At 43.3% G+C, this 23,959-nt stretch overlaps 1 protein-coding gene across 1 annotated transcript in view; it reads right to left on the minus strand.

Moving 5' to 3' along the window:
* The window catches only part of LRP1B (LDL receptor related protein 1B), a 3,812,342-nt gene that overhangs the window by 1,249,206 nt on the left and 2,539,177 nt on the right, over nucleotides 1–23,959 (minus strand). Inside the window, exon 36 of the mRNA XM_078683424.1 lies at nucleotides 17,966–18,100. Within this exon, the coding sequence (XP_078539550.1) occupies nucleotides 17,966–18,100 (135 nt within the window). The remainder of the gene's footprint in view (nucleotides 1–17,965; nucleotides 18,101–23,959) is intronic.

Raw genomic sequence — 23,959 nt, forward strand, 5'->3', positions numbered from 1 at the left:
CCAATTTTTCGTACATGCCAGCCTGTATATATTTTTGGCAGTATTGAAACCTGAAGGTAGATATTGGAATATTAATTATCCCATGTATTATCCTTTCACTGACAGGTCGTTCTGACATTGTCACTGGTAATCTCTCGAGTTTCTCAATGCTCAGGATTGTATAACGATGGATTTGGGCCCAGATCTTTTGACTGGGGGAGTGTGTGACATTGATCCACATTCAGTCCATCACTTGTTGTTTTTTGCAATTGCCGCCCTAAGTGCGCTGGGGATGCCCAGACGTGGGTCCCAGGCACTCCACACCACTTGGAGTCAAGCTAGCCGGGCTGAAGAGAGGTGTTACCTCGAAACCGGTCCGGTCCTCGGATGCTTGATTCCGGTCTGGGAAAGATATGGCTGTTGTAGTTCGGACTGGACTGTTCCCATGGGGCAACAGGGTCAGAGCTGATTTGCATAAAGCCATTATCTGACCCAGGGTGGTGTGGAGTGCAAAAAAACGATGGATTTGGGCCCAGATCTTTTGACTGGGGGAGTGTGTGACATTGATCCACATTCAGTCCATCACTTGTTGTTTTTTGCAATTGCCGCCCTAAGTGCGCTGGGGATGCCCAGACGTGGGTCCCAGGCACTCCACACCACTTGGAGTCAAGCTAGCCGGGCTGAAGAGAGGTGTTACCTCGAAACCGGTCCGGTCCTCGGATGCTTGATTCCGGTCTGGGAAAGATATGGCTGTTGTAGTTCGGACTGGACTGTTCCCATGGGGCAACAGGGTCAGAGCTGATTTGCATAAAGCCATTATCTGACCCAGGGTGGTGTGGAGTGCAAAAAAACGATGGATTTGGGCCCAGATCTTTTGACTGGGGGAGTGTGTGACATTGATCCACATTCAGTCCATCACTTGTTGTTTTTTGCAATTGCCGCCCTAAGTGCGCTGGGGATGCCCAGACGTGGGTCCCAGGCACTCCACACCACTTGGAGTCAAGCTAGCCGGGCTGAAGAGAGGTGTTACCTCGAAACCGGTCCGGTCCTCGGATGCTTGATTCCGGTCTGGGAAAGATATGGCTGTTGTAGTTCGGACTGGACTGTTCCCATGGGGCAACAGGGTCAGAGCTGATTTGCATAAAGCCATTATCTGACCCAGGGTGGTGTGGAGTGCAAAAAAACGATGGATTTGGGCCCAGATCTTTTGACTGGGGGAGTGTGTGACATTGATCCACATTCAGTCCATCACTTGTTGTTTTTTGCAATTGCCGCCCTAAGTGCGCTGGGGATGCCCAGACGTGGGTCCCAGGCACTCCACACCACTTGGAGTCAAGCTAGCCGGGCTGAAGAGAGGTGTTACCTCGAAACCGGTCCGGTCCTCGGATGCTTGATTCCGGTCTGGGAAAGATATGGCTGTTGTAGTTCGGACTGGACTGTTCCCATGGGGCAACAGGGTCAGAGCTGATTTGCATAAAGCCATTATCTGACCCAGGGTGGTGTGGAGTGCAAAAAAACGATGGATTTGGGCCCAGATCTTTTGACTGGGGGAGTGTGTGACATTGATCCACATTCAGTCCATCACTTGTTGTTTTTTGCAATTGCCGCCCTAAGTGCGCTGGGGATGCCCAGACGTGGGTCCCAGGCACTCCACACCACTTGGAGTCAAGCTAGCCGGGCTGAAGAGAGGTGTTACCTCGAAACCGGTCCGGTCCTCGGATGCTTGATTCCGGTCTGGGAAAGATATGGCTGTTGTAGTTCGGACTGGACTGTTCCCATGGGGCAACAGGGTCAGAGCTGATTTGCATAAAGCCATTATCTGACCCAGGGTGGTGTGGAGTGCAAAAAAACGATGGATTTGGGCCCAGATCTTTTGACTGGGGGAGTGTGTGACATTGATCCACATTCAGTCCATCACTTGTTGTTTTTTGCAATTGCCGCCCTAAGTGCGCTGGGGATGCCCAGACGTGGGTCCCAGGCACTCCACACCACTTGGAGTCAAGCTAGCCGGGCTGAAGAGAGGTGTTACCTCGAAACCGGTCCGGTCCTCGGATGCTTGATTCCGGTCTGGGAAAGATATGGCTGTTGTAGTTCGGACTGGACTGTTCCCATGGGGCAACAGGGTCAGAGCTGATTTGCATAAAGCCATTATCTGACCCAGGGTGGTGTGGAGTGCAAAAAAACGATGGATTTGGGCCCAGATCTTTTGACTGGGGGAGTGTGTGACATTGATCCACATTCAGTCCATCACTTGTTGTTTTTTGCAATTGCCGCCCTAAGTGCGCTGGGGATGCCCAGACGTGGGTCCCAGGCACTCCACACCACTTGGAGTCAAGCTAGCCGGGCTGAAGAGAGGTGTTACCTCGAAACCGGTCCGGTCCTCGGATGCTTGATTCCGGTCTGGGAAAGATATGGCTGTTGTAGTTCGGACTGGACTGTTCCCATGGGGCAACAGGGTCAGAGCTGATTTGCATAAAGCCATTATCTGACCCAGGGTGGTGTGGAGTGCAAAAAAACGATGGATTTGGGCCCAGATCTTTTGACTGGGGGAGTGTGTGACATTGATCCACATTCAGTCCATCACTTGTTGTTTTTTGCAATTGCCGCCCTAAGTGCGCTGGGGATGCCCAGACGTGGGTCCCAGGCACTCCACACCACTTGGAGTCAAGCTAGCCGGGCTGAAGAGAGGTGTTACCTCGAAACCGGTCCGGTCCTCGGATGCTTGATTCCGGTCTGGGAAAGATATGGCTGTTGTAGTTCGGACTGGACTGTTCCCATGGGGCAACAGGGTCAGAGCTGATTTGCATAAAGCCATTATCTGACCCAGGGTGGTGTGGAGTGCAAAAAAACGATGGATTTGGGCCCAGATCTTTTGACTGGGGGAGTGTGTGACATTGATCCACATTCAGTCCATCACTTGTTGTTTTTTGCAATTGCCGCCCTAAGTGCGCTGGGGATGCCCAGACGTGGGTCCCAGGCACTCCACACCACTTGGAGTCAAGCTAGCCGGGCTGAAGAGAGGTGTTACCTCGAAACCGGTCCGGTCCTCGGATGCTTGATTCCGGTCTGGGAAAGATATGGCTGTTGTAGTTCGGACTGGACTGTTCCCATGGGGCAACAGGGTCAGAGCTGATTTGCATAAAGCCATTATCTGACCCAGGGTGGTGTGGAGTGCAAAAAAACGATGGATTTGGGCCCAGATCTTTTGACTGGGGGAGTGTGTGACATTGATCCACATTCAGTCCATCACTTGTTGTTTTTTGCAATTGCCGCCCTAAGTGCGCTGGGGATGCCCAGACGTGGGTCCCAGGCACTCCACACCACTTGGAGTCAAGCTAGCCGGGCTGAAGAGAGGTGTTACCTCGAAACCGGTCCGGTCCTCGGATGCTTGATTCCGGTCTGGGAAAGATATGGCTGTTGTAGTTCGGACTGGACTGTTCCCATGGGGCAACAGGGTCAGAGCTGATTTGCATAAAGCCATTATCTGACCCAGGGTGGTGTGGAGTGCAAAAAAACGATGGATTTGGGCCCAGATCTTTTGACTGGGGGAGTGTGTGACATTGATCCACATTCAGTCCATCACTTGTTGTTTTTTGCAATTGCCGCCCTAAGTGCGCTGGGGATGCCCAGACGTGGGTCCCAGGCACTCCACACCACTTGGAGTCAAGCTAGCCGGGCTGAAGAGAGGTGTTACCTCGAAACCGGTCCGGTCCTCGGATGCTTGATTCCGGTCTGGGAAAGATATGGCTGTTGTAGTTCGGACTGGACTGTTCCCATGGGGCAACAGGGTCAGAGCTGATTTGCATAAAGCCATTATCTGACCCAGGGTGGTGTGGAGTGCAAAAAAACGATGGATTTGGGCCCAGATCTTTTGACTGGGGGAGTGTGTGACATTGATCCACATTCAGTCCATCACTTGTTGTTTTTTGCAATTGCCGCCCTAAGTGCGCTGGGGATGCCCAGACGTGGGTCCCAGGCACTCCACACCACTTGGAGTCAAGCTAGCCGGGCTGAAGAGAGGTGTTACCTCGAAACCGGTCCGGTCCTCGGATGCTTGATTCCGGTCTGGGAAAGATATGGCTGTTGTAGTTCGGACTGGACTGTTCCCATGGGGCAACAGGGTCAGAGCTGATTTGCATAAAGCCATTATCTGACCCAGGGTGGTGTGGAGTGCAAAAAAACGATGGATTTGGGCCCAGATCTTTTGACTGGGGGAGTGTGTGACATTGATCCACATTCAGTCCATCACTTGTTGTTTTTTGCAATTGCCGCCCTAAGTGCGCTGGGGATGCCCAGACGTGGGTCCCAGGCACTCCACACCACTTGGAGTCAAGCTAGCCGGGCTGAAGAGAGGTGTTACCTCGAAACCGGTCCGGTCCTCGGATGCTTGATTCCGGTCTGGGAAAGATATGGCTGTTGTAGTTCGGACTGGACTGTTCCCATGGGGCAACAGGGTCAGAGCTGATTTGCATAAAGCCATTATCTGACCCAGGGTGGTGTGGAGTGCAAAAAAACGATGGATTTGGGCCCAGATCTTTTGACTGGGGGAGTGTGTGACATTGATCCACATTCAGTCCATCACTTGTTGTTTTTTGCAATTGCCGCCCTAAGTGCGCTGGGGATGCCCAGACGTGGGTCCCAGGCACTCCACACCACTTGGAGTCAAGCTAGCCGGGCTGAAGAGAGGTGTTACCTCGAAACCGGTCCGGTCCTCGGATGCTTGATTCCGGTCTGGGAAAGATATGGCTGTTGTAGTTCGGACTGGACTGTTCCCATGGGGCAACAGGGTCAGAGCTGATTTGCATAAAGCCATTATCTGACCCAGGGTGGTGTGGAGTGCAAAAAAACGATGGATTTGGGCCCAGATCTTTTGACTGGGGGAGTGTGTGACATTGATCCACATTCAGTCCATCACTTGTTGTTTTTTGCAATTGCCGCCCTAAGTGCGCTGGGGATGCCCAGACGTGGGTCCCAGGCACTCCACACCACTTGGAGTCAAGCTAGCCGGGCTGAAGAGAGGTGTTACCTCGAAACCGGTCCGGTCCTCGGATGCTTGATTCCGGTCTGGGAAAGATATGGCTGTTGTAGTTCGGACTGGACTGTTCCCATGGGGCAACAGGGTCAGAGCTGATTTGCATAAAGCCATTATCTGACCCAGGGTGGTGTGGAGTGCAAAAAAACGATGGATTTGGGCCCAGATCTTTTGACTGGGGGAGTGTGTGACATTGATCCACATTCAGTCCATCACTTGTTGTTTTTTGCAATTGCCGCCCTAAGTGCGCTGGGGATGCCCAGACGTGGGTCCCAGGCACTCCACACCACTTGGAGTCAAGCTAGCCGGGCTGAAGAGAGGTGTTACCTCGAAACCGGTCCGGTCCTCGGATGCTTGATTCCGGTCTGGGAAAGATATGGCTGTTGTAGTTCGGACTGGACTGTTGCCATGGGGCAACAGGGTCAGAGCTGATTTGCATAAAGCCATTATCTGACCCAGGGTGGTGTGGAGTGCAAAAAAACGATGGATTTGGGCCCAGATCTTTTGACTGGGGGAGTGTGTGACATTGATCCACATTCAGTCCATCACTTGTTGTTTTTTGCAATTGCCGCCCTAAGTGCGCTGGGGATGCCCAGACGTGGGTCCCAGGCACTCCACACCACTTGGAGTCAAGCTAGCCGGGCTGAAGAGAGGTGTTACCTCGAAACCGGTCCGGTCCTCGGATGCTTGATTCCGGTCTGGGAAAGATATGGCTGTTGTAGTTCGGACTGGACTGTTCCCATGGGGCAACAGGGTCAGAGCTGATTTGCATAAAGCCATTATCTGACCCAGGGTGGTGTGGAGTGCAAAAAAACGATGGATTTGGGCCCAGATCTTTTGACTGGGGGAGTGTGTGACATTGATCCACATTCAGTCCATCACTTGTTGTTTTTTGCAGGATTGTATAATCAGCACCCTTCTGTGCCATACTGATTTGTTTATCAGTAAGGTTAAAGATATTGAATAGTGACGTTGTGTTGATTAAACGCCAAGGCACATAGCCTGAACGCAGATTTTGTAACGTCCAGCCAAGCTGTACAATAGAACGCAATTGAGACTGACCGTGTTGTAACAACAGTAAGTCTTGCGATAATATGTCGATTGCTGAAGACACAATGCTGTCCAGAGAAAAAATTCTGGAGGACAGAGTCATTAACCCATTGTCCACTACAGAAAGTGATTTTTCCAAATTAATACGGTCAATTTCCCGTATACTTTCTGCTGTCTCAATTTGAGTCACCTTCCAGGCCTCGTTGTAAGCTGCATATACAGAGGCTGCTATGAAACGTTTTTGACGCTGTTTGCACGGTCCCATAATGAAATCACGCAAGTCAGCACCATCAGTAAGTAAAGTTAGGTGTTGCTTAATTTCTGTCAGTGTGGAAGTTTGTAGCCATTGAAGGCATAATTTGCCCACACTGTAGGTGGTTATTATCCCTGGGTGTTGTCTTTGGGAATATCTAGGGTCTGGCCTGGTCAATGTGAACCCCTGTGTTTTGTTCAGGAATCTATCTTGACAGTTATTAGTATCTGTGGGCCAGATCAACCACTGTTTCCAATCAGGACGTGTTCTGTTTTGGTTTAATACATAGTTTACGTCTATCTCTTCATCTGTAGAGCTATCGCTGTTCATTGTTGGCTTCGGAATAGACGGTTTATTTAAGTCTTTGATTTTGGCTAGGCCAAGACAGGTGGTTTGTTGAACAGTGTAATTCAAGAATATAATTTGTTCTGGGATCATGCAGGCTCTAAACAATGATTCTATACCTTGTACTTGCCATTCTTTTGTACCCCAAACACTTTTTACTTCAAAATTTTTGTCCCAATAATCAAAACCAAAAGTATTCATTTGTTCAAAAAATGAGTCTGAATATATCAATTTCGTGTTTGTTATCATGGTCTTTGTCCCTGTCTTATTTGACAATTTGAAATAAAATGTTTCAGCATTACTTGTGTTCAAACCTGAAAAATATGAATATTTGTCATAAAAGGTTCTTGAGCTTCCTTTTGGAGGGGTTGCACAATGTTCCCATTGATTATAATTTAAAACATTTCTAGGTTGTGCCGATTTATGTAGAAAATGGTTACCATAGTGGTTGTAACAGTACATACTATCATAATTAGTCGAACCCTGCAAATAATCATGTTTGGTAAATTTAGCAGACATCACTAAGTCAGACATCATATTATTAAGTCCCAATCATCAGCAAATGAGCTTGTTTTTACAAAGTCACTCAACGAGATCTTGATTTGGTGTGGATATTTCAGGATTTCAACCGGACCATAAATTTCATAGTCAGTGTTGTCCCATGCTACCCCACCCGGTATAGGATTGGCTGTGAAGTTGACTGAAGAAAGTTCTCTTTTCTCGACGTGTGAAGATGTGTGTGGCTTGAGGATCAAGTTGATTTTCTGACTTGCTGTGTCCATTTTAGCATATTTTCCCTCAATGAAGCGTCCCAAAGTTAGTACCATGATGAGCCAAAGTATGAGGATAAATGCACCAAAGCCCACCCAAAATTCAATCCATGGAGAAATCAGATATGTTTCTTTCAGTTGTTTCAAAAGTTCTTTAGCTTTATCTTTAAAGGTTTTTGTTGATGGCTGTGTTTTTGATTCACTGAAGTCTTCAGAGGAATCATCGAAGTTTATGAAGTAGCCGGATGCAGTTCTGTCAATTGTTCCAATTGCTTCACGATTACTGTTTCTTGCATATTCGTTTGTTACTTCATTGTAGGTTGGTGTGTCTCTGCTAAATGTTTTTATTTGGGTTTTCAGAGGTTTAAGTTCCATTGCATTGTTGCATATTCCTTGTTGTTCTTCTGTAGGCGTTTCGAATGTGATTAGCCTCTTAGTTAGGACCTCTGTATTGGTAGCAAACCTTGGTGTTCTACTACTTATCGGGAGTCCACTTGGCCTACTGTTTGTTATCGGCCACATGATTGTGGTTTTACCAGGTCGATGGATACAACTCGGTTCTCCTTTTTATCAGCAAGCGGCGGTAGTACAACTGATCTTGTCCCGTTGATAGACAAGACAGGAACTGCTTTTCTGTAAGAAGGCCCAAATTCCTTCTTTACCGCGATCTTTTCTCTGACTAGATCCCCGACTTTTGGAATCCAGACAGGTCTTGCTGGGACAGGTGGTGGTTCTTCAGTGGTTGTTGGCTGCGGTTTCAACTTTATGTTGCTCAGGTCTTTTCTTGTTTTGTTTAAGTCCTGTAAAATAGCCAAACGATCTTTGATATCAAAGCTTTTTTCCTTCACCACTGAAGTCTGACTGTCAAGATCTAAGACTAACATCCTAGTTCCAAACAATAATTTGTACGGACTGAATCCCTTCAGGGAATTTCTTGGCAGGTTATTTAGACTACGTTGGACACTTATTAGATGTTTGACCCACCCAGCTCCCGAACCTAATATCCTTTCCGTTATAGATAGCTTTATGCCTTGGTTTTTTCTTTACACCATCCCGTATCCCTCAGGAAGGAAGTGAGAAGAATCCCGCTGTGCTATGCTCATTTGGCCATGTTTCCCCACAGGCTTGAGGGCTAAAGTGAAAACATTGGTCAAACGTAGCATGCTCCTAGCGTATATGCCATTTAGACTCGCAAATCTTTGTATAACAGTCCCGACGTCAGCCGAGTGCTGGGGTCTACATTATAAGTGGAAACTAGTCTTTGTTTGTTAATTGGACGCTTTATTCGCACTGGTCTTATTGATTATTGCTTAGCCCTTCTTGAGTGAAATGCCATGGTATCACACCGTTTCTCTCGCAGCTGCGATCTCTGTTGCAGTCCGGGCATTTTTTTACAAAAATGTGATGCTGCAGGCTCATGCCTGGCCACCAGTACACTGATTGTAGTTCTTCCAGAGAATCTTTCAGTCTGAGATGACTAAGACCCTCGCCTATATGTGTGTCTACAATTAACAAAGTTCTCCTGTCCATGTTTGGAATTACTCTATCCCCCACTCCAGGGATTCGAGCAAAAGGGACGGAGTTTGCATCGATTATGTATGTATAATTGAGTGGATAGTTGATCGGTAGCGCTGAGCAGCACTGTTTCACCGTCAATGTATTTCATTGTACGCTTTTTTCTAGCTACGGAAGCCGATTTAGATGCTACCGCTGTGGCTGTCTCAGCCAATGAATTCCCTGCAACGTGAACGCCATCACGCTGATGACTCAGTGTATGTATGACGTGAGTCTTTGGTATTTCTTTCTGTAACAGAACTATTTGTTCCCAAAGCAGTTTTTGCTTTATTGTTGCACCTGTGTCATCTTTGTAACCGTTTTGAATCCATTTCTGCAAATCGTTGTTATATGATTTGACGCAGTAATATGAATCGGACACTATAAGTGTCGGGAATTCGCGATCCGCATTATCTAGCGCCATTTTCAATGCTATTATTTCAGTCTGTTGTTCTGAATTAGTTTCTACTGAGTGTGTTTTTGTTAATAGAGGTCTTAGTTTACCTCCGCGCCACACTTCTTTTGTAATCTCACATGTGGGGTTGTATGCTTGTTCTCCCCAAACGGAGGGTTGAGCATGTCCGTCTGTATAGATTACACAAGCGTATTGTCGTAAGGGCAGAATGTCGGTTGGCAGAGGGTATTCTCTCTCATATTCTAGGTTTTTTAATTCCTTTAATTCTGGATCAAAATAGTAGTATACTTTGTCCGTTGTAATTGAATTCACCCATTGTATCCATTCAGGATTCAATGCTGTTGTTGGTAAATTACATGGTGTTGTTAATGCCTCAAAGGCTGATTCTGCTGTTCTGACTGTGATACGTCTACCGTCAGCTTTATCTTTTTCTCTAGCTATTGCGGTTTGAACTGCATGAACAATGTTTTCTTTAATACTGAACTTCTTTTCAGCTTCTGTGTACAAGTGTGATTTGAATGCAATTGGTACCTTTTCTCCCGCATTAGAGGTCAGGTATGTGAATCCGCATCTTCCTGGGATGACTCGAATCACAAGATTGCGTGTGTTATCACGTGTTTCTAATTTTGTTTTAATTAACATGTCTGTTTGTAAGGATCTCAGAATTTCTGTGTGTATTTGAGTCCAATTGGTTCTTTTAAAATCTGGTTTTATTAGATCATAAAGGGGTTTGACCCTTTCTGCGTAATTTGCAATGTATGTTCTTCCGAAATTTAGGAAGCCTAGAATTGACTGTAGGTTTATTAGTGTTCTAGGTGCTTGGAGTACGGCACATTTCTCTAGGAAATTGTCAGCCAGGCTTTTGCCTTCACTTGATAATTCATATCCTAAGAACAGGACTGTTAGATGGGCAATTCTAGATTTTTTAAAGTTGAATTTGTAACCCTCTGCTGCGAACCCAAGTATTATGGTGTTCACTCTCTTCAAGTGAGTATCCAAGTCATCATCTGTCAGGTATATGTCGTCGACATAAGATAATGCTTCGTCATCATATGTTTGTAGTAATTCTGTTACTCTCGCTGAGAATACTCCTGGGCTGTTCTTGTACCCCTGGGCTAACCGACAGAATTGTTTTTGAGTGCCATTTATTGAGAACGCGGACAAATATCTGCTCTCTGGTGCTATATTTTGACAAAAGAATCCATTAGAGATGTCTAATGTTGTTTTGTATTTTTTGCGCACTATGTTATTCATTAGTGCAGCACTATGCGAGTTTTGCACTGCAAAAGTTTTGCAACATGAGTTAAGGTGTCTGTAATCCAAAACTAGACGATATGAATTGTCTGGTTTGGAGACCGGAAACAAAGGGTTGTTCATTTGTGAGGTGCAAGTTTCAATCACCCCCTGGTATTCTAGTTGATCTAGGATTTCTTTTACCTGTTTTTTAGCTTCTTGCTTAATTGGGTACTGTCTTTGTGCAGTAGGTTGTGATTTTAACTGGATGTTGTGAGGAGGAGAGTCCTCATCCCATCCTACATGATTTTTATATAAAGCAGGAGCTTGAGCTACTGCCCACTTTCTAGCAAGTGTGTATTTTTTATGAATTGGGATATGATTTGAGAAGGCAGGCATAATTATTTCTTCGCCATGAGGGCAGTCCCTGACAAACTCTGGTGGCCAGTCTTTTTCAGCTAGAAGGATGTCATAGCCCTTGGAGAGATTATCCCAAAATAGTCCCCTTATTTTTCTAGTCTTATCCCCTTCTATACATAAAGTTATTTCATATATTTTGTGAGGTTTGCTAACTCTGGTGTCTGCAGTTTCCACTTGAAGGTATTCATTCGTGTCCACTGTCTCCAGATGATTCATAAGGACTTTGCGAGCTATGCTCACTTCTGCTGCGCTGTCTAGCATTGTCTGAGCCCATTCTCCGTTTTTCAGTTGTGTCCTCAGAATTCTCGGCATTGTTAACTATTTTAATACTGGCTACCTTCTTTTTTGGAAATCGTAATTTCTTTTTTAGATGAGCAGGTTCCTTGTCTTTGGACTTGACGTGCTCTTCTCTTTGTTCTGATCGTCCTCTTCTTTCCGATTTCTGCGAGGAAGTCTGAAAAGATTGAGAGGGGCAGGTATCAATTTCTTGATATCTATCAGGCTTCTTTATATTATCCCTATTTCTAAGTTTGTATCTTTTCCCAGAGGGCTCACTTTGGGGAGACCTGTGTCCTTGGTTTGGAGATCTTTCTCTCCGCCGAGGAGACCTTCCTCTGGACTGGAATTTCTTTTCTTTAGGATTGGATTGTTTGTTTCCATCCCAGCTCTTTTTTTGTGATGTTAAATTATTATTAAAAAATACTTTTTCAGGACTATCAATCAGTTGTGGTTTTACTGGTATTCCACCTAGACTATCTCTACCTAGTTCCTCATAGGACTTTTCTATAATTCTGGCAATTTCAGCTGGTTGTTCTGCTATATCTATTTCTTTTAACCTCTGGCGGATCGCCACATTTGCTGCTTCTCCTTTTATGTTGGCTAATAGTATTGCCAAGACCTGCTTGAAGTCTTTTAGTAATTTCATACCAAGAGTTAAAGCGGGTTCTGGACCGTATTCGTCTTGAATTTGTTTTAGCACATCTGGTATTACCGAGATGGATGGAAGCCATGCGTTTTTGTGTAAATGGAAGCAAAGACTGTACCCCAAGTGTCACTGTCCTCCACGTGTGGTGCGATTCCCATTGGAAGACAGATAGTCAGAATCCTGTGTTTTTCTAACGGGGTGGTGTCTGGAAACACCGCCTCTATTTGGGTGATTTTTTGTGCTAACCAGAATGGTATTTGTTCCCGTTTAGCTGGTACTTTACCTAGGCAGGACTGTATGTTCTGTGGTGTAATTTTATTTGTGTTCCCCTGATGAGGGGTCATCTGTGGAATTTTAATTGCTGGTTGGATTGTTGAAGTCCGCATCACATATTGGACTAATTGTCTATGTAATTTTATTAATTGTTTTAGCTGTATTAAAAGCTCTGGTGCAGGCATTTCGTTGATGTCTGGATGTGGTGTGTATCCGGCTAGGACCGGCCACGTTGCTCCTGGTCTACCTAGTAGACCGAGCCTGGTGATGTGATTATTATGTTTTAGGGCGCCATTAAACAAGAGCAGGTGCTCTTGAAATTTAAGTGGTACTTCCACCTCCTCGAAAGGAGTGTACTCTTCAGGAGGTTCCTCTGTTTTGTAATAGTGGAAGACCTTTGTTACAGCATTAGCTGCTGGAAAGTTTATCCATGAATAGAATACCTCTGTCTGCCGATATTCGTGTGCCTCTATTACGAATATGACTGTGCCACCTCTAGGTGTCAGTCCATTTTCTATAAGTTTTAAAGTTATAGATTTTCTTATGTTGACCGGGATGATTATTATACCCGGGTCTGCTTCTTGCAGTGCATTATCAGCTGCTACGAGTTCAGCTGCTATTCTAGCTGCCTCTCTTTCTCCTTCACTGTCTGACATTGTACTGTCCAGAAGGTTATTCCGTTTGTTTGCAGATCAGGTTTCTTATGGAAACAAAGATTAGATACACAATATTTTGGAACAGTGTATCCTTCAACGTTGACTAAACCAAGAACCATACATAGGAGTTTCCTCCTGCGAGGTTTGGCGGATATTACCTTTCACCCACTCCAGACGTCTTTGGAGTATTATGGGAAAAAAAGGGGTCTGAGTGAAAAAGCACGACTGAGTTACTCTAATGTCTTGCGTTAGTTTTATCGCCTTTCCAAACGTTTGGGCGCCATGTAGTGTAGTTCCTATTATCCCAATAGGCTCTGCGCATTGGAATAATACCTTCAATAGTATAGGCCTAGACCAGACGTTAACTAGGTCTTCTACTGTCGATATTAGACTTAAAGTTTTGGGTTTGCCAGCTAGCTCAGAGTTCACTAGAAACTTTCTCGAATAGGCAAGGAGGAGTTGAACCTCCCTGGATAGACAAGAAGGGATTTAGTTTCTGACAACCATAGAACATGACAACTTTGCTCTCCCCTAATCAAGAGTGTATCTCTAGAGTTGTGTGAAAACAAAAGACAACTTATTTTACTCAGTCAGTACGTGCATTCTTAGTCTCACCAGATTGTAGAGAAAAGGAAGAGACGGACGTGTTCAATAAAAGATGTTATTTATTGATCAGTCTCTTTTCTCATACAAGAGAAATGGATCGATATTATTGCAATACTTATGGTTAAGTAAAGTGCATACAATAAAAGCAGAAGTATAAAATAATACTGTAAAAACATTTATATGGTTTCTAAGCCATATAGTGGTTTAAAATGGATAAAATAGATACATACACATATACATTTGACTAATCGTACTCAACTGGTGTTTCTAACTACGCCTACCCCAGTGTACCTGACCTAAGCCTAATACGTGGGCGGGAATAGAAAGTAGCAGTTTAAGTTAAGTTTGTTTTGCCAAGTGACTGACTCAAGAATTCTCTCCAAGGGGTTATTCAGTTCTGTGCCTGGAATTTAGGATGAATGAGGGATGGTATCTCTCGTCTCTGGTCTCGATATTCCAGGCTGCCTGCGAGGGCTACCCGGAAGCGCCGGAGCTGGATTTCTCGGCAGGAGAAAGCAGCGTCTCGTTCTCAGCGCGTCAGGAAGGCGGGGCTGCGCCAGCGGGGTCTGCTCTGCTTCTGGGCTTCGGCAAGTCTGGCTGCTCCGATCTCGTCACCACCGCGTGTGTTTGCTTAAGGCAATACCGGTAATATTTATACCTGTAAGGTGCCGAGATTGACGTAAGGATGGACATAGATACGTCAATAAGGATGTCATACGAACTGGTCGTTAGCACATTTTTTTGCTGAAGTTCTCGGTGAAATCAAAACAATGGCCGCAGGGTTTTTCCCAGGTTGTCATAGGTTTGATTTGTTTTGAGAACTCCGTATGCCTTATCAGGGGCTGGAGGAATATCGCTTGTCTAATTAGATGGCAAGCGTTATGACCTAATCAGATAACACGTTCCTGTGCCGTGGTGTGGCTCAATCAGATAACGGTTTCTGCATCATGGGATGGCTGCTAGTTAACTTGTTAACCACAACAGGGTCAGGAATAGGGGGATCGATACAGAACCTATAGGAATACATCACAGGGCCAACAGTCAAGAGAAAGTCAAGGATTATTTCAGAGCATAACGTTTGAGAAAATTGTGTTCTCTTATCATCAGAGACACAAACTAAAAGCTGGTTGGCACACAGCACATATACAGTTGTCCGAAACATTAAAGAAATGTTAAAAGGGTTCATCTTTCACCAATACTTCCTGCCGATCAGGATAAGACAGATCATTTAAAAACTGTCATCATTTTGGGGGATGCAACCTAGACCTGTGGATTAAAGTAAACAGTAAAGATAGATCTGTATATATGCTTTCATTATATTTAATTACATGTCTTTAATAGCTTCAACAGCTGTATCCACATAGGTGTCATGCTCTACACTTCAGTTTCCGATGTGCTTCAAATTGCTTTTATCTGTGCAATGTGTAAACGAATAATTAGTTCTCATGAACATGTCTACCTCATAGTCCTCCTGCAGCTTCTCCAAGACAGTTATTTACTATAATTCTCTGAATGGATTACTTAATAATTAGTCCATATCAAGCTTGTTCTAAAAAATTTGAGATTCTTCTTGTGTGGGGCCACTTCATGTGATTATTTTGACATGCGTTGAAAGTAATCAAGCAATAAGTCAGTTTATACCAATCATGGGGAGTGTTACAGCAATGAAAAATATCAGAAAAAACAAAGACGTGCAGTACAAAGGAATGAGTGGTATTTATAGAGCACAAACCTTGCTTTGGAGTGCAGTAGACAAATTATAATTCAAGCGGGATAAAGGGCTGCATTTCTTTATTCTGAAATTGTGCAATTTACAGAAGAGGTGAAGACGGTGATAAAATTGGCACATGCTTGGCTCAGAGTTCCATGATGGAGAGAGGATGGGCTTGCCAGAGAGGAAAAAGGATGAATGATGGCATGGGAAGGACCCAGGAAGCCAGTCACTGAGGGGTTGGATAAGGAGTAAAGTGAGTGTAAAGAGGTGGACATTAAGTTCTGCCAAAGCATAGCATGTTAGTAGCGAGTTTCATATTTTTATTCTGGGGAGATGTGATCCAACAGAAAAGATGCTAATTTAGACACCCAGAAGAAGGTTTGCTATCCATCATATTTGCCGTTCTCAGGTGGACCTCGAGGTGCATTGAGAAATTCACACCTGCTTGTTAGGGTCGTCTTGACATAAATGTTTTTCCTGGTGTACCAGAACAACTATAAACAAAATGGAATGCGGGAGGGCTACCATGTTGTCGCAGCTAGCCAACCCTTTTTCACTGGTGATTGTTTCTGAAAAAGAAAACAATAATTAACCTAATGTGCTAGATGTAGGGACCCTTTTTGCCTACCCATTTCCATTATACTTTGTATAGCAGACCTAAACATTGAAAATCTGCCTTGTGCAGCCACACTGCCTAACACAGTAAGCAACTGCAAACATGTTTCAGAATTATTGGGCCTCAGCTTTGAGTTGCAGATGGAGTTACTAGATACAGCAAGCATGATTCTTCATACAGACATAGGACTGAGGGCCTATTTTAAATCTTGGTGGAAGGGTTACTCAATCACAACAGTGACGGATATCCCGTCCGCCAAAATATAATATTTTTTATGGGTGGGATATCCATTAGAGTTTTGATGGAGTAACCCAATTGCCAAGATCTAAATCAGGCCCTGAATCACAAAATAAAATAATTTTGACTGGTACTACTTTATGTCCTTGGTGGCAGGTTAAGGTAGAGTTTGCTCCAAAAACCATAAATTACTGCATTATAAAATCAGGATTCTGTATTTGGTAATTTGTGACAAGAACATTTGTGCACCTTTGTTTAGTGGCATTTTGTTGTAATGGGGATGTGTTTTGTTATTTTTTTGTGCAGGTGCATTTCATGTTTTATTATTATATTCGGATTGTGTTGTGTTGTACTGCTGTTCTTGTGTGACTCTGTTACATTTAAATGTTTTTCTTATATAGCTTAGAGCATGTTATTCTGTTATGCACATTTGTTAGTTTAGATATTTGAAAAAATGCAGCAACCAGAAGCAGCAAATGCCTAGAAAGTTCCTGTGACAAGCAATCATTTACCACTGTCTAAGGTGGTAAAATTGTGCTGCTCCAGCTCCTCAACTACTTAAGACATCAGTCAGCCCTGAAAAGTTTGGCAGATACTAGGACTAAAGTTAGCGCTCACATTGCTCAAGCCTAATCAGAAATATTACAGTTGAGAAATACTTATCTACTTTCTTCCAAAAATAAGCTTACTTTGATTGGACCAGTTTTAGTGATTGGTAAGCTCCCTATTCCCTAATGCAGCATAACTGCAAGCTTTTTCCTGCAGGGAATACAGGATATGTTGCAGAGATGGAGTTAACACACTCAAAATGCACACATTTTCCATCTTTCTGACCAGTTTTCCCTGTACAATTTGCAAATTTCCCAAGGTAATAACTGACAAGATGTGCACGGGTAAAATCGTGGTTTAGCAGTATGAATACAAAACATGAAATATCATAACCAGATGCAAAGGCCAGTTTCACAAAATCCCAGTATTTCCGGCACACTGTCGATGAAGGTCACAGCATTAATGATTTTTGGTTTTACAAATCAGTGTACTTCATTTCCCATGAACCATGTCAATTCCATTACACAGAAGAGCTACCAGCAAAGTAAATGTGTATGGTTTTTGCACAAAATTTGGGGGGGGGGGCGGTGTGAATATGTGTGTGCTGCTGTTCACAGAAGGGGACAGCTTGCCTTGCCCATTTCGGTAAAAATTACATTTAAATTGCTTATGAATGTGACAAATCAAATAAATAGTCAGCGTTGCTCCCTGGCTGTGCGGTTCTTTTATTCTGCGTGCCTCTTTGAAAATTGCTTTAGGTGTCCTTCCTTTTCTATGAGATCAAAGCCTTTTAGTCTATATTTTATGTCTTCACTATAAAATGCTCCTTGTCCTTATTCTAGCAGTCTTCTTCTGCTCTTTAGTCTTTATTCTCTAAATAAAAGTGGAATGCAACACCCACTTATTTATTATATTGGTGGTAGTGATTCATGTTATTTGAGATGTAGATCAGACAAAGGATCCATTTAAACCCACTCTACTGCAAACCTAGGAAGGATTTCGGCAAGAAAGGGTGCGTACATACACATACTTTGAAAACTTTTCAAATGCTCGCGTTCATAAAAGCACCTTTTTGGTTCAGCTTTACCCCGCAGATCTCTCAGGGAGAGGCTTTCACAGCACGAGCAAGTAATTTTCTTCAGCATGAAAGAAATCACACCCAGGGGCAGTAAATATCAGAACGAGTGCAGCTGGAAGCAAAGCAGAGTGTTCGCTCTCAGTGTTTATATTTCCCAAGTCTATATTAATCCAGGGGGAAATCCCAGATAAAATATGAAGGTGTTCAAAGCATTGGAAAAAAATCTGTATTTAAACAAATAATAAATAAAAACCATATACCCGCTATCCAGTCAACCGCAATGCCTTCCACCCTTCCTAATCCATTTGAAATTATGTCTTCTTTCCATGTTTGGTCTCTTCTCGATCGGCTAATTTTGTTGAAGCCCATGTCTGTCCAATAAATAGTGTCATTGCCTGTAAATTCAGAAAAACACAATTGAAATACGTTATTTATTAAGATAGTGTGTTCATAATTAGTTCAATGCACTGACCGGTTATTATACTTGCCAAATATGTAATTCTACGACATCATGCATATCATGTAACTAATGTCTCCTAAACTCACAGTTCCCACTCTTCTTCATCACTGATAGAGCGCAAACAGCACTCATGGTTTGCACGCACCCATATATGTTTTTAGTATAACAATGTATTATGTTTATTACACACATTTATTTTACACGTTAAACAAGAAATGTAATGTGTGCTTTACATAGTATAGTCATATATTAGAAGGCACCATTACTTTTTGTATACACGGGTGCAGAAAGACATTATAATCATATTAATGTAATTGTGTGGGTTAAAGTTGCCTACAGTCTAGGTCCAAAGTTAGAATCTGTTTACAGTTTTGTTTCTCAGTTACTGAAGAAATAATTAAATGTATCTTTGAATGTGGCAGAACAGTATGCTCTAATCCCATTGTAGGTATAAAGAATTTACCATCATTATTTTTAGTTGAAGGAGATAACTGGAAAGCCTTTGAACAGTCTGAGAAGCAAGAGGGGAGAATATCTTCTGTGCCTGGCCTATCTACACTCCGAGGTCACAAAGAAGGGGAGAAGATTTATTTAAAGAAGTCATGGAAAGTTACCGGAGGGCTGAAAGTTAAATAATTGTCACGTCCTTTTTGTACTGTGCGCAGTGACAGAAAATCAGACTTCTAGATTTTCGTCGGAGAAGGAGCATCTTAAGAGCGAGCTCCATAGCTTAAAGCTATTTGACCCATTTGACGTGAGTACTTCTAGGGAAGCAGACACGTGCTGACACCTTTGAGAAGGAAGACAGGGGAATCAGCTAGAATCATCATTTATGAGAGTAGTGTAGGGAAAGAGATTTTATGCTTTCCTTCCTAATGAAAAAGGATTTGGATTCCGCCTCCATCTTGGGTTGTGTACTAATCTTGAAGTTTATTATTCTGTGTCTCTTATGCCAAATAAATGATATGCATAGATTTGGCTGTGTATTAATTTTTCTGTTTCTATATTCATTGATACTCCGATGTGTGTACATCCAGCTATTTATTGGCCTGATGGAAAAATCCATGAACTAGGATTCGGAGTCTATGGTCCTTAAAGCATGTTTATATTGTAAGTATAATATTGAAGTGTTTATTTCCCTCAACAACTTTCAGTAAGCAAATAAAAGACCATCAGTGCCAAATTTGGAAAGTAAGGCAAGGTCAAAATTTAGCGTAACCATCACCATCTATCGCACACACCCCAAAACAAATTACTGTCATGGAGCAGGAACATCTACATTATGGAAGACATAATAGTGATAAAAAATAATGAACACAAACAATAATCACCAAGAGATGACCAACGTTTGTTAATGAAGCTCTCAAACATTCATGTCCCTCATTCTACTCAAGCTATATGTGACACATTTACAATGACTAAAGAACTTCCAGGTGAGGTCTGAGAAGGGGGGAATTAGTTCTGAAAGTGTCTTTGTAATAAAATAGATTTGAGGTCCGCTTTGAAGATCTGGATGGAGGTGATGGCACAGAGCGAAGGAGGAAGCGAGTTGCAGATTCTCACTGCATTACCTGAGAACGATTGTGCCATAAATGTTTCCCTTTTGAAAGAGGGGGGCTCAAGAAGGAACTTTTCCGCATTCCGAGACGGTCTTGAGCCTCCAGACAATTTCAGTTTATTCGCCAGATAACGAGGGGAGGAAGAGTGCAAAGCTTTGTGGGTGATGCATGCCGTTTTGTAGATAGCTCTAGCCTCGATGGGAAGCCATCGGAGAGAAGACAGGATAGGGGTGATTTGGTTACTTCGTTTGGAACCTGAAATGAAGCGAGCTGCTGAATGGAGGACGGATTTGAGGACGGATTTGACTGGACCATATATTGCGTTGGTGGTCTTATTTGCTAGTAGTAGGTTCATACTTACACCTACTAATAATCCACCTTCCAACACAAGTATACTGTGATACTGCAAAAAGGACTTCACATTCACAGAAAAACACCAGTAATCAACAAAGAAAACAGAAAACATTTAGGGAGACAGACCTGCCGGCATAAACACAAACAATGGTCTAGCCATGCATCTCTGACCATCCAGGCATGTTGATTAGAACACACATCTATTATATTCATTACCCACAAGACTTGTAAGAAATTGAATTCATGGTCATCTGGTCATGCTAGACGAGGGTAAAATGCAAGTTCAGGCCAACAATGATGGAATGTCGGTCAGACATAGGTACCTGGTGTGTCACATTGAGGAGTTACCTTCACATGTTCAGCCCAGTTTATGCCTGTTGCCTGCTTTTGTCTCGGGGGAATGCCTGCAGAGCTCTCCCCATCAGATAACCTCAGCTCTATGCAGGCCACTTATCAAAGCAGCTTTGCTAAGCTGGTTAAGGCTGACCAATCAAGAGAGGCTGCTACAAGGCTGGATTTTGGATCACAGAAAGGAAAGTTTTATAACCTCTTTTCTGTACTAATTATGATAAATGTAACACTGGGAAATTGTTGGATTTATCATAACCAATCTTGTAAGTCCTTGAATTACAATTTTAGCTCCTTCCCAGCAATATTTTTACTTAATAAAGATTATTTCAATACTAGCCTATTGAGCTAATAATCTACAATGGGGAAAATGAAATTGACTGTTTTTCCGTAATCAGGGCATATATGTCTGCTTATAGTTACATGCTAACAGAGACAATGGCCCCGAGACAAGAAAAAATGAGAACAAAATAAATATAGACTAGATAGTGCTATATTCCAAGTGTCCAGCCGGACAGTTTAATTTCTCATAATGGAAATATAAAGGTAATACATAGGGTGATAAAAGTGGGATACCAGCCGATGTCCGACTCACACACTGGGGGGACAAGAACACAAGGGGATTGTAGGCAAGGTAGGGTCATCTGAGTATCATAAATCATATACAGACAATCCACGACAAACACATATGCATACACAAATTCACTGTGCAACTATGCAATTAGTGCATTAGGTCGACGACGTTTCGAACCATACGTAATCTAAGGTTCATCCTCAGGCCAGTAATGTATGCCTAAAGAAACAATATAATAGCTTTGGCCCACACAGGGGGACCGGCGGAATCAATGTGGCTCACAATGGTGTGTGAGCCTGGAGTAGCGATAATCAGGGGAGGCGGTGTCCCTTCCAACAAGGTCCAAAAAAGATGAAAGCACAGGTCCTCAATGGGGGTCCTTGTGCATCGTGGCTGGTGCTGCATAGTTACATGGCACCCCACCCCTGGGGTACCTAGGGGAGGCCTTAGGGTTGACTTGTATGTACAAAATAAGGTAGATTCCCACTTCGGAAGTATGTTTAATTCCAAAGTTGAATTTGCACATAATTTACTTTTAAGGACAGTCGGCAAAGCATGTCTGCCTTTAATAATGACTGCAGGCAACACAGCAGTGCACTCTCCAGTGCATGAAATCTACTTGGCCTCTAAACCTCCATTCCCTAATATATACTAGGGACTTACAGATAGGTTGAATCCTCCTTGCCTTATTATATGCTAGAGAGGAACAGTAGTCCGTCATTGCCAATTGTAATTATACCTAATTACCATATACATTTTTCATTGGAGCACTGGCCCAGGGCCTGGTTAGCAGAGGTCAGGGCACAGTCAGAGTTAGTTACTACAAGTATCAGTCAAAAAATGGGTGTGAACAGGGCAAAAAGGATGACTTTCTCACAACTTGGCTCATCATTTGCAGATTGTAAGTTCGAACTGCTATTATCTTGGTAGTAGGGGATCTGTTGCTGTGCTTTTGAACTACATCTCTATAGGCAGTGCTCTTGTGTGGAGATGCATTTTCTGAAAAGTGTGCAAAGTGAATAGGGACTGATGGTCTTTTGAAGTCTCGGCTCAGGGGCAAATACTATTTATTCAATAAAATTATTTCATACTCATGGCATATTACGTGCTATGAAAATGCAACTAACAGTAATGATAACCTACATTGCTGAAGTTCAGTTTAATGAGACCGGGATCAAAACAACTCAAAAAACAATTTACTATCTAGTTATGGTATATGTGCTGTAAAATGTAATTAATGTACAGAAGAGGCAACAAACAATAACGTGTACATTAATTTCATGCTGAATTATCTTGTTAAAGTTCCAAGCATCATTATTTGAAATTTCTGCACCACCATTTCTCTCGCTGTTTTCACTCGAGTCGTTTTACCCTTTGGCTATAAACATCTTTAAATGTCTGTTGGTGATCTATTGTTTCCAATACTTAATGCCAAGAGTGGAATGATGAGTTCCGTGGAAGCATGTGGATTCAGGGCATCCATCTACTATTAAAAAAGCATTTGCTAAGCCAATAAGTTCCATGGCTGGGTCCCTTTGCCTTTGGAAATATTTGTATTTCTTCCTTTATTCTAAAAAGGGCAACTAGGCTGTATTGGAAATTAATTTGATCAATAATCTGTTTGGATATCGTGCTCTCAAGCAGCATACACGCACTTTAAAAAAAACTTAAAATGTGCTTCAAAACATATTTGGGCAAGCCTTCAATTGGAAGTCAGCTTAGTAATGATATTCTGTCATCCAGTTTCTCCCTTTTGAGTGACTATCCAAACAGAACCGCTTTTAACCACTCCCAATATAACAGGTACACCAAAATGCCAACAGATAACAGCTTAAAGCTCAGCATCACCTTTTGTCTTTGCCTTATTCACAGAGGGCGTCTGAGAATTCCCATGTGGCTGCTGAACAGCTAGCAAGATTTACTTCTAGAAAGCCCAGAACAAAGGTATCCGATTCTTCAAATGTTTTCTGTTTTTTGTAGACATTTTGAAATGTTTATAATGTATATGGGACTCTGTAGTCTATGTACTTAATAGTACAGCACACATCTGTGAGTGCTGTAGAAATGCACACTAAGAGGGGCAACACAAGGTCTAATAAAGCCAGCAGCAAACTGTGGTGATCAGGTTCCCTTTAAATGAACCTAGTACTCATGTTAAAACCTGATGTCTTTATAATTTGTCTAAACTACCATACTCTGTGCAGAGCTTAGGTTCATGGAAATTAAACTATCTACTTGATACCTTGTGCTTTGTCATTTTAGGGTCAGGAAGCCACATAATCTGGGAAACAAGGGCTGGGTACTAGAGGCAGGTTTTAAGAAGAGGAAGTCTCTGTGGGGGAACTGAAGGTAGAATGGCATGTTGGATATTTAAGGTATCCAGTGTGACATGCTCTCCAGCCGTGCCCACATTTGCTGAAAAAAAAACCCAAAAAAAGAAAAAATGTACTGAAATAATATGGAAATGATCAAATACATTGTATAGTGCCACAAATGTAATTCTAAGTGAGGCAGTGGGACATCTACAAATTATAACCAGATGTGTGCCCTTTTTAAAGCATCTAGGGGGAAAAATACCAATGGTGGAACTATGAATTGCAGAGGCTAGGCCGGCGCCATAACCAATGCCGAGCCCCGGAATGTACTGTTTTTTTGGTGCCCTGAGGATGCCCAGAAGCTGGAGGAACGCCCGACCCTCCCACAGCAGCTGCCGGAAAGGCACCACCCCCCCGGCCAATGGAGGCCTGAGCGGGATACGAACGCCCTGATGGGGGGAACCACCAGCGAGGCGGGAAAGACTCAGGGGAGGGATATAAGCTCCGCTCCCCCAGGTAAGCTCCTATATTCGTGGAGCGGGGGAGCAGCATCAGTGCTACACAGATTTTGTCCCACCCTCCCACACCTAAGGAACAGCAATGTTGCAGTGGGGACAGCAATGTTGCAGAGAGCACCGCCCGCC

This window comes from Lissotriton helveticus, chromosome 3_1 (assembly GCF_964261635.1).
Source record: "Lissotriton helveticus chromosome 3_1, aLisHel1.1, whole genome shotgun sequence".
NCBI lineage: Eukaryota > Metazoa > Chordata > Amphibia > Caudata > Salamandridae > Lissotriton > Lissotriton helveticus.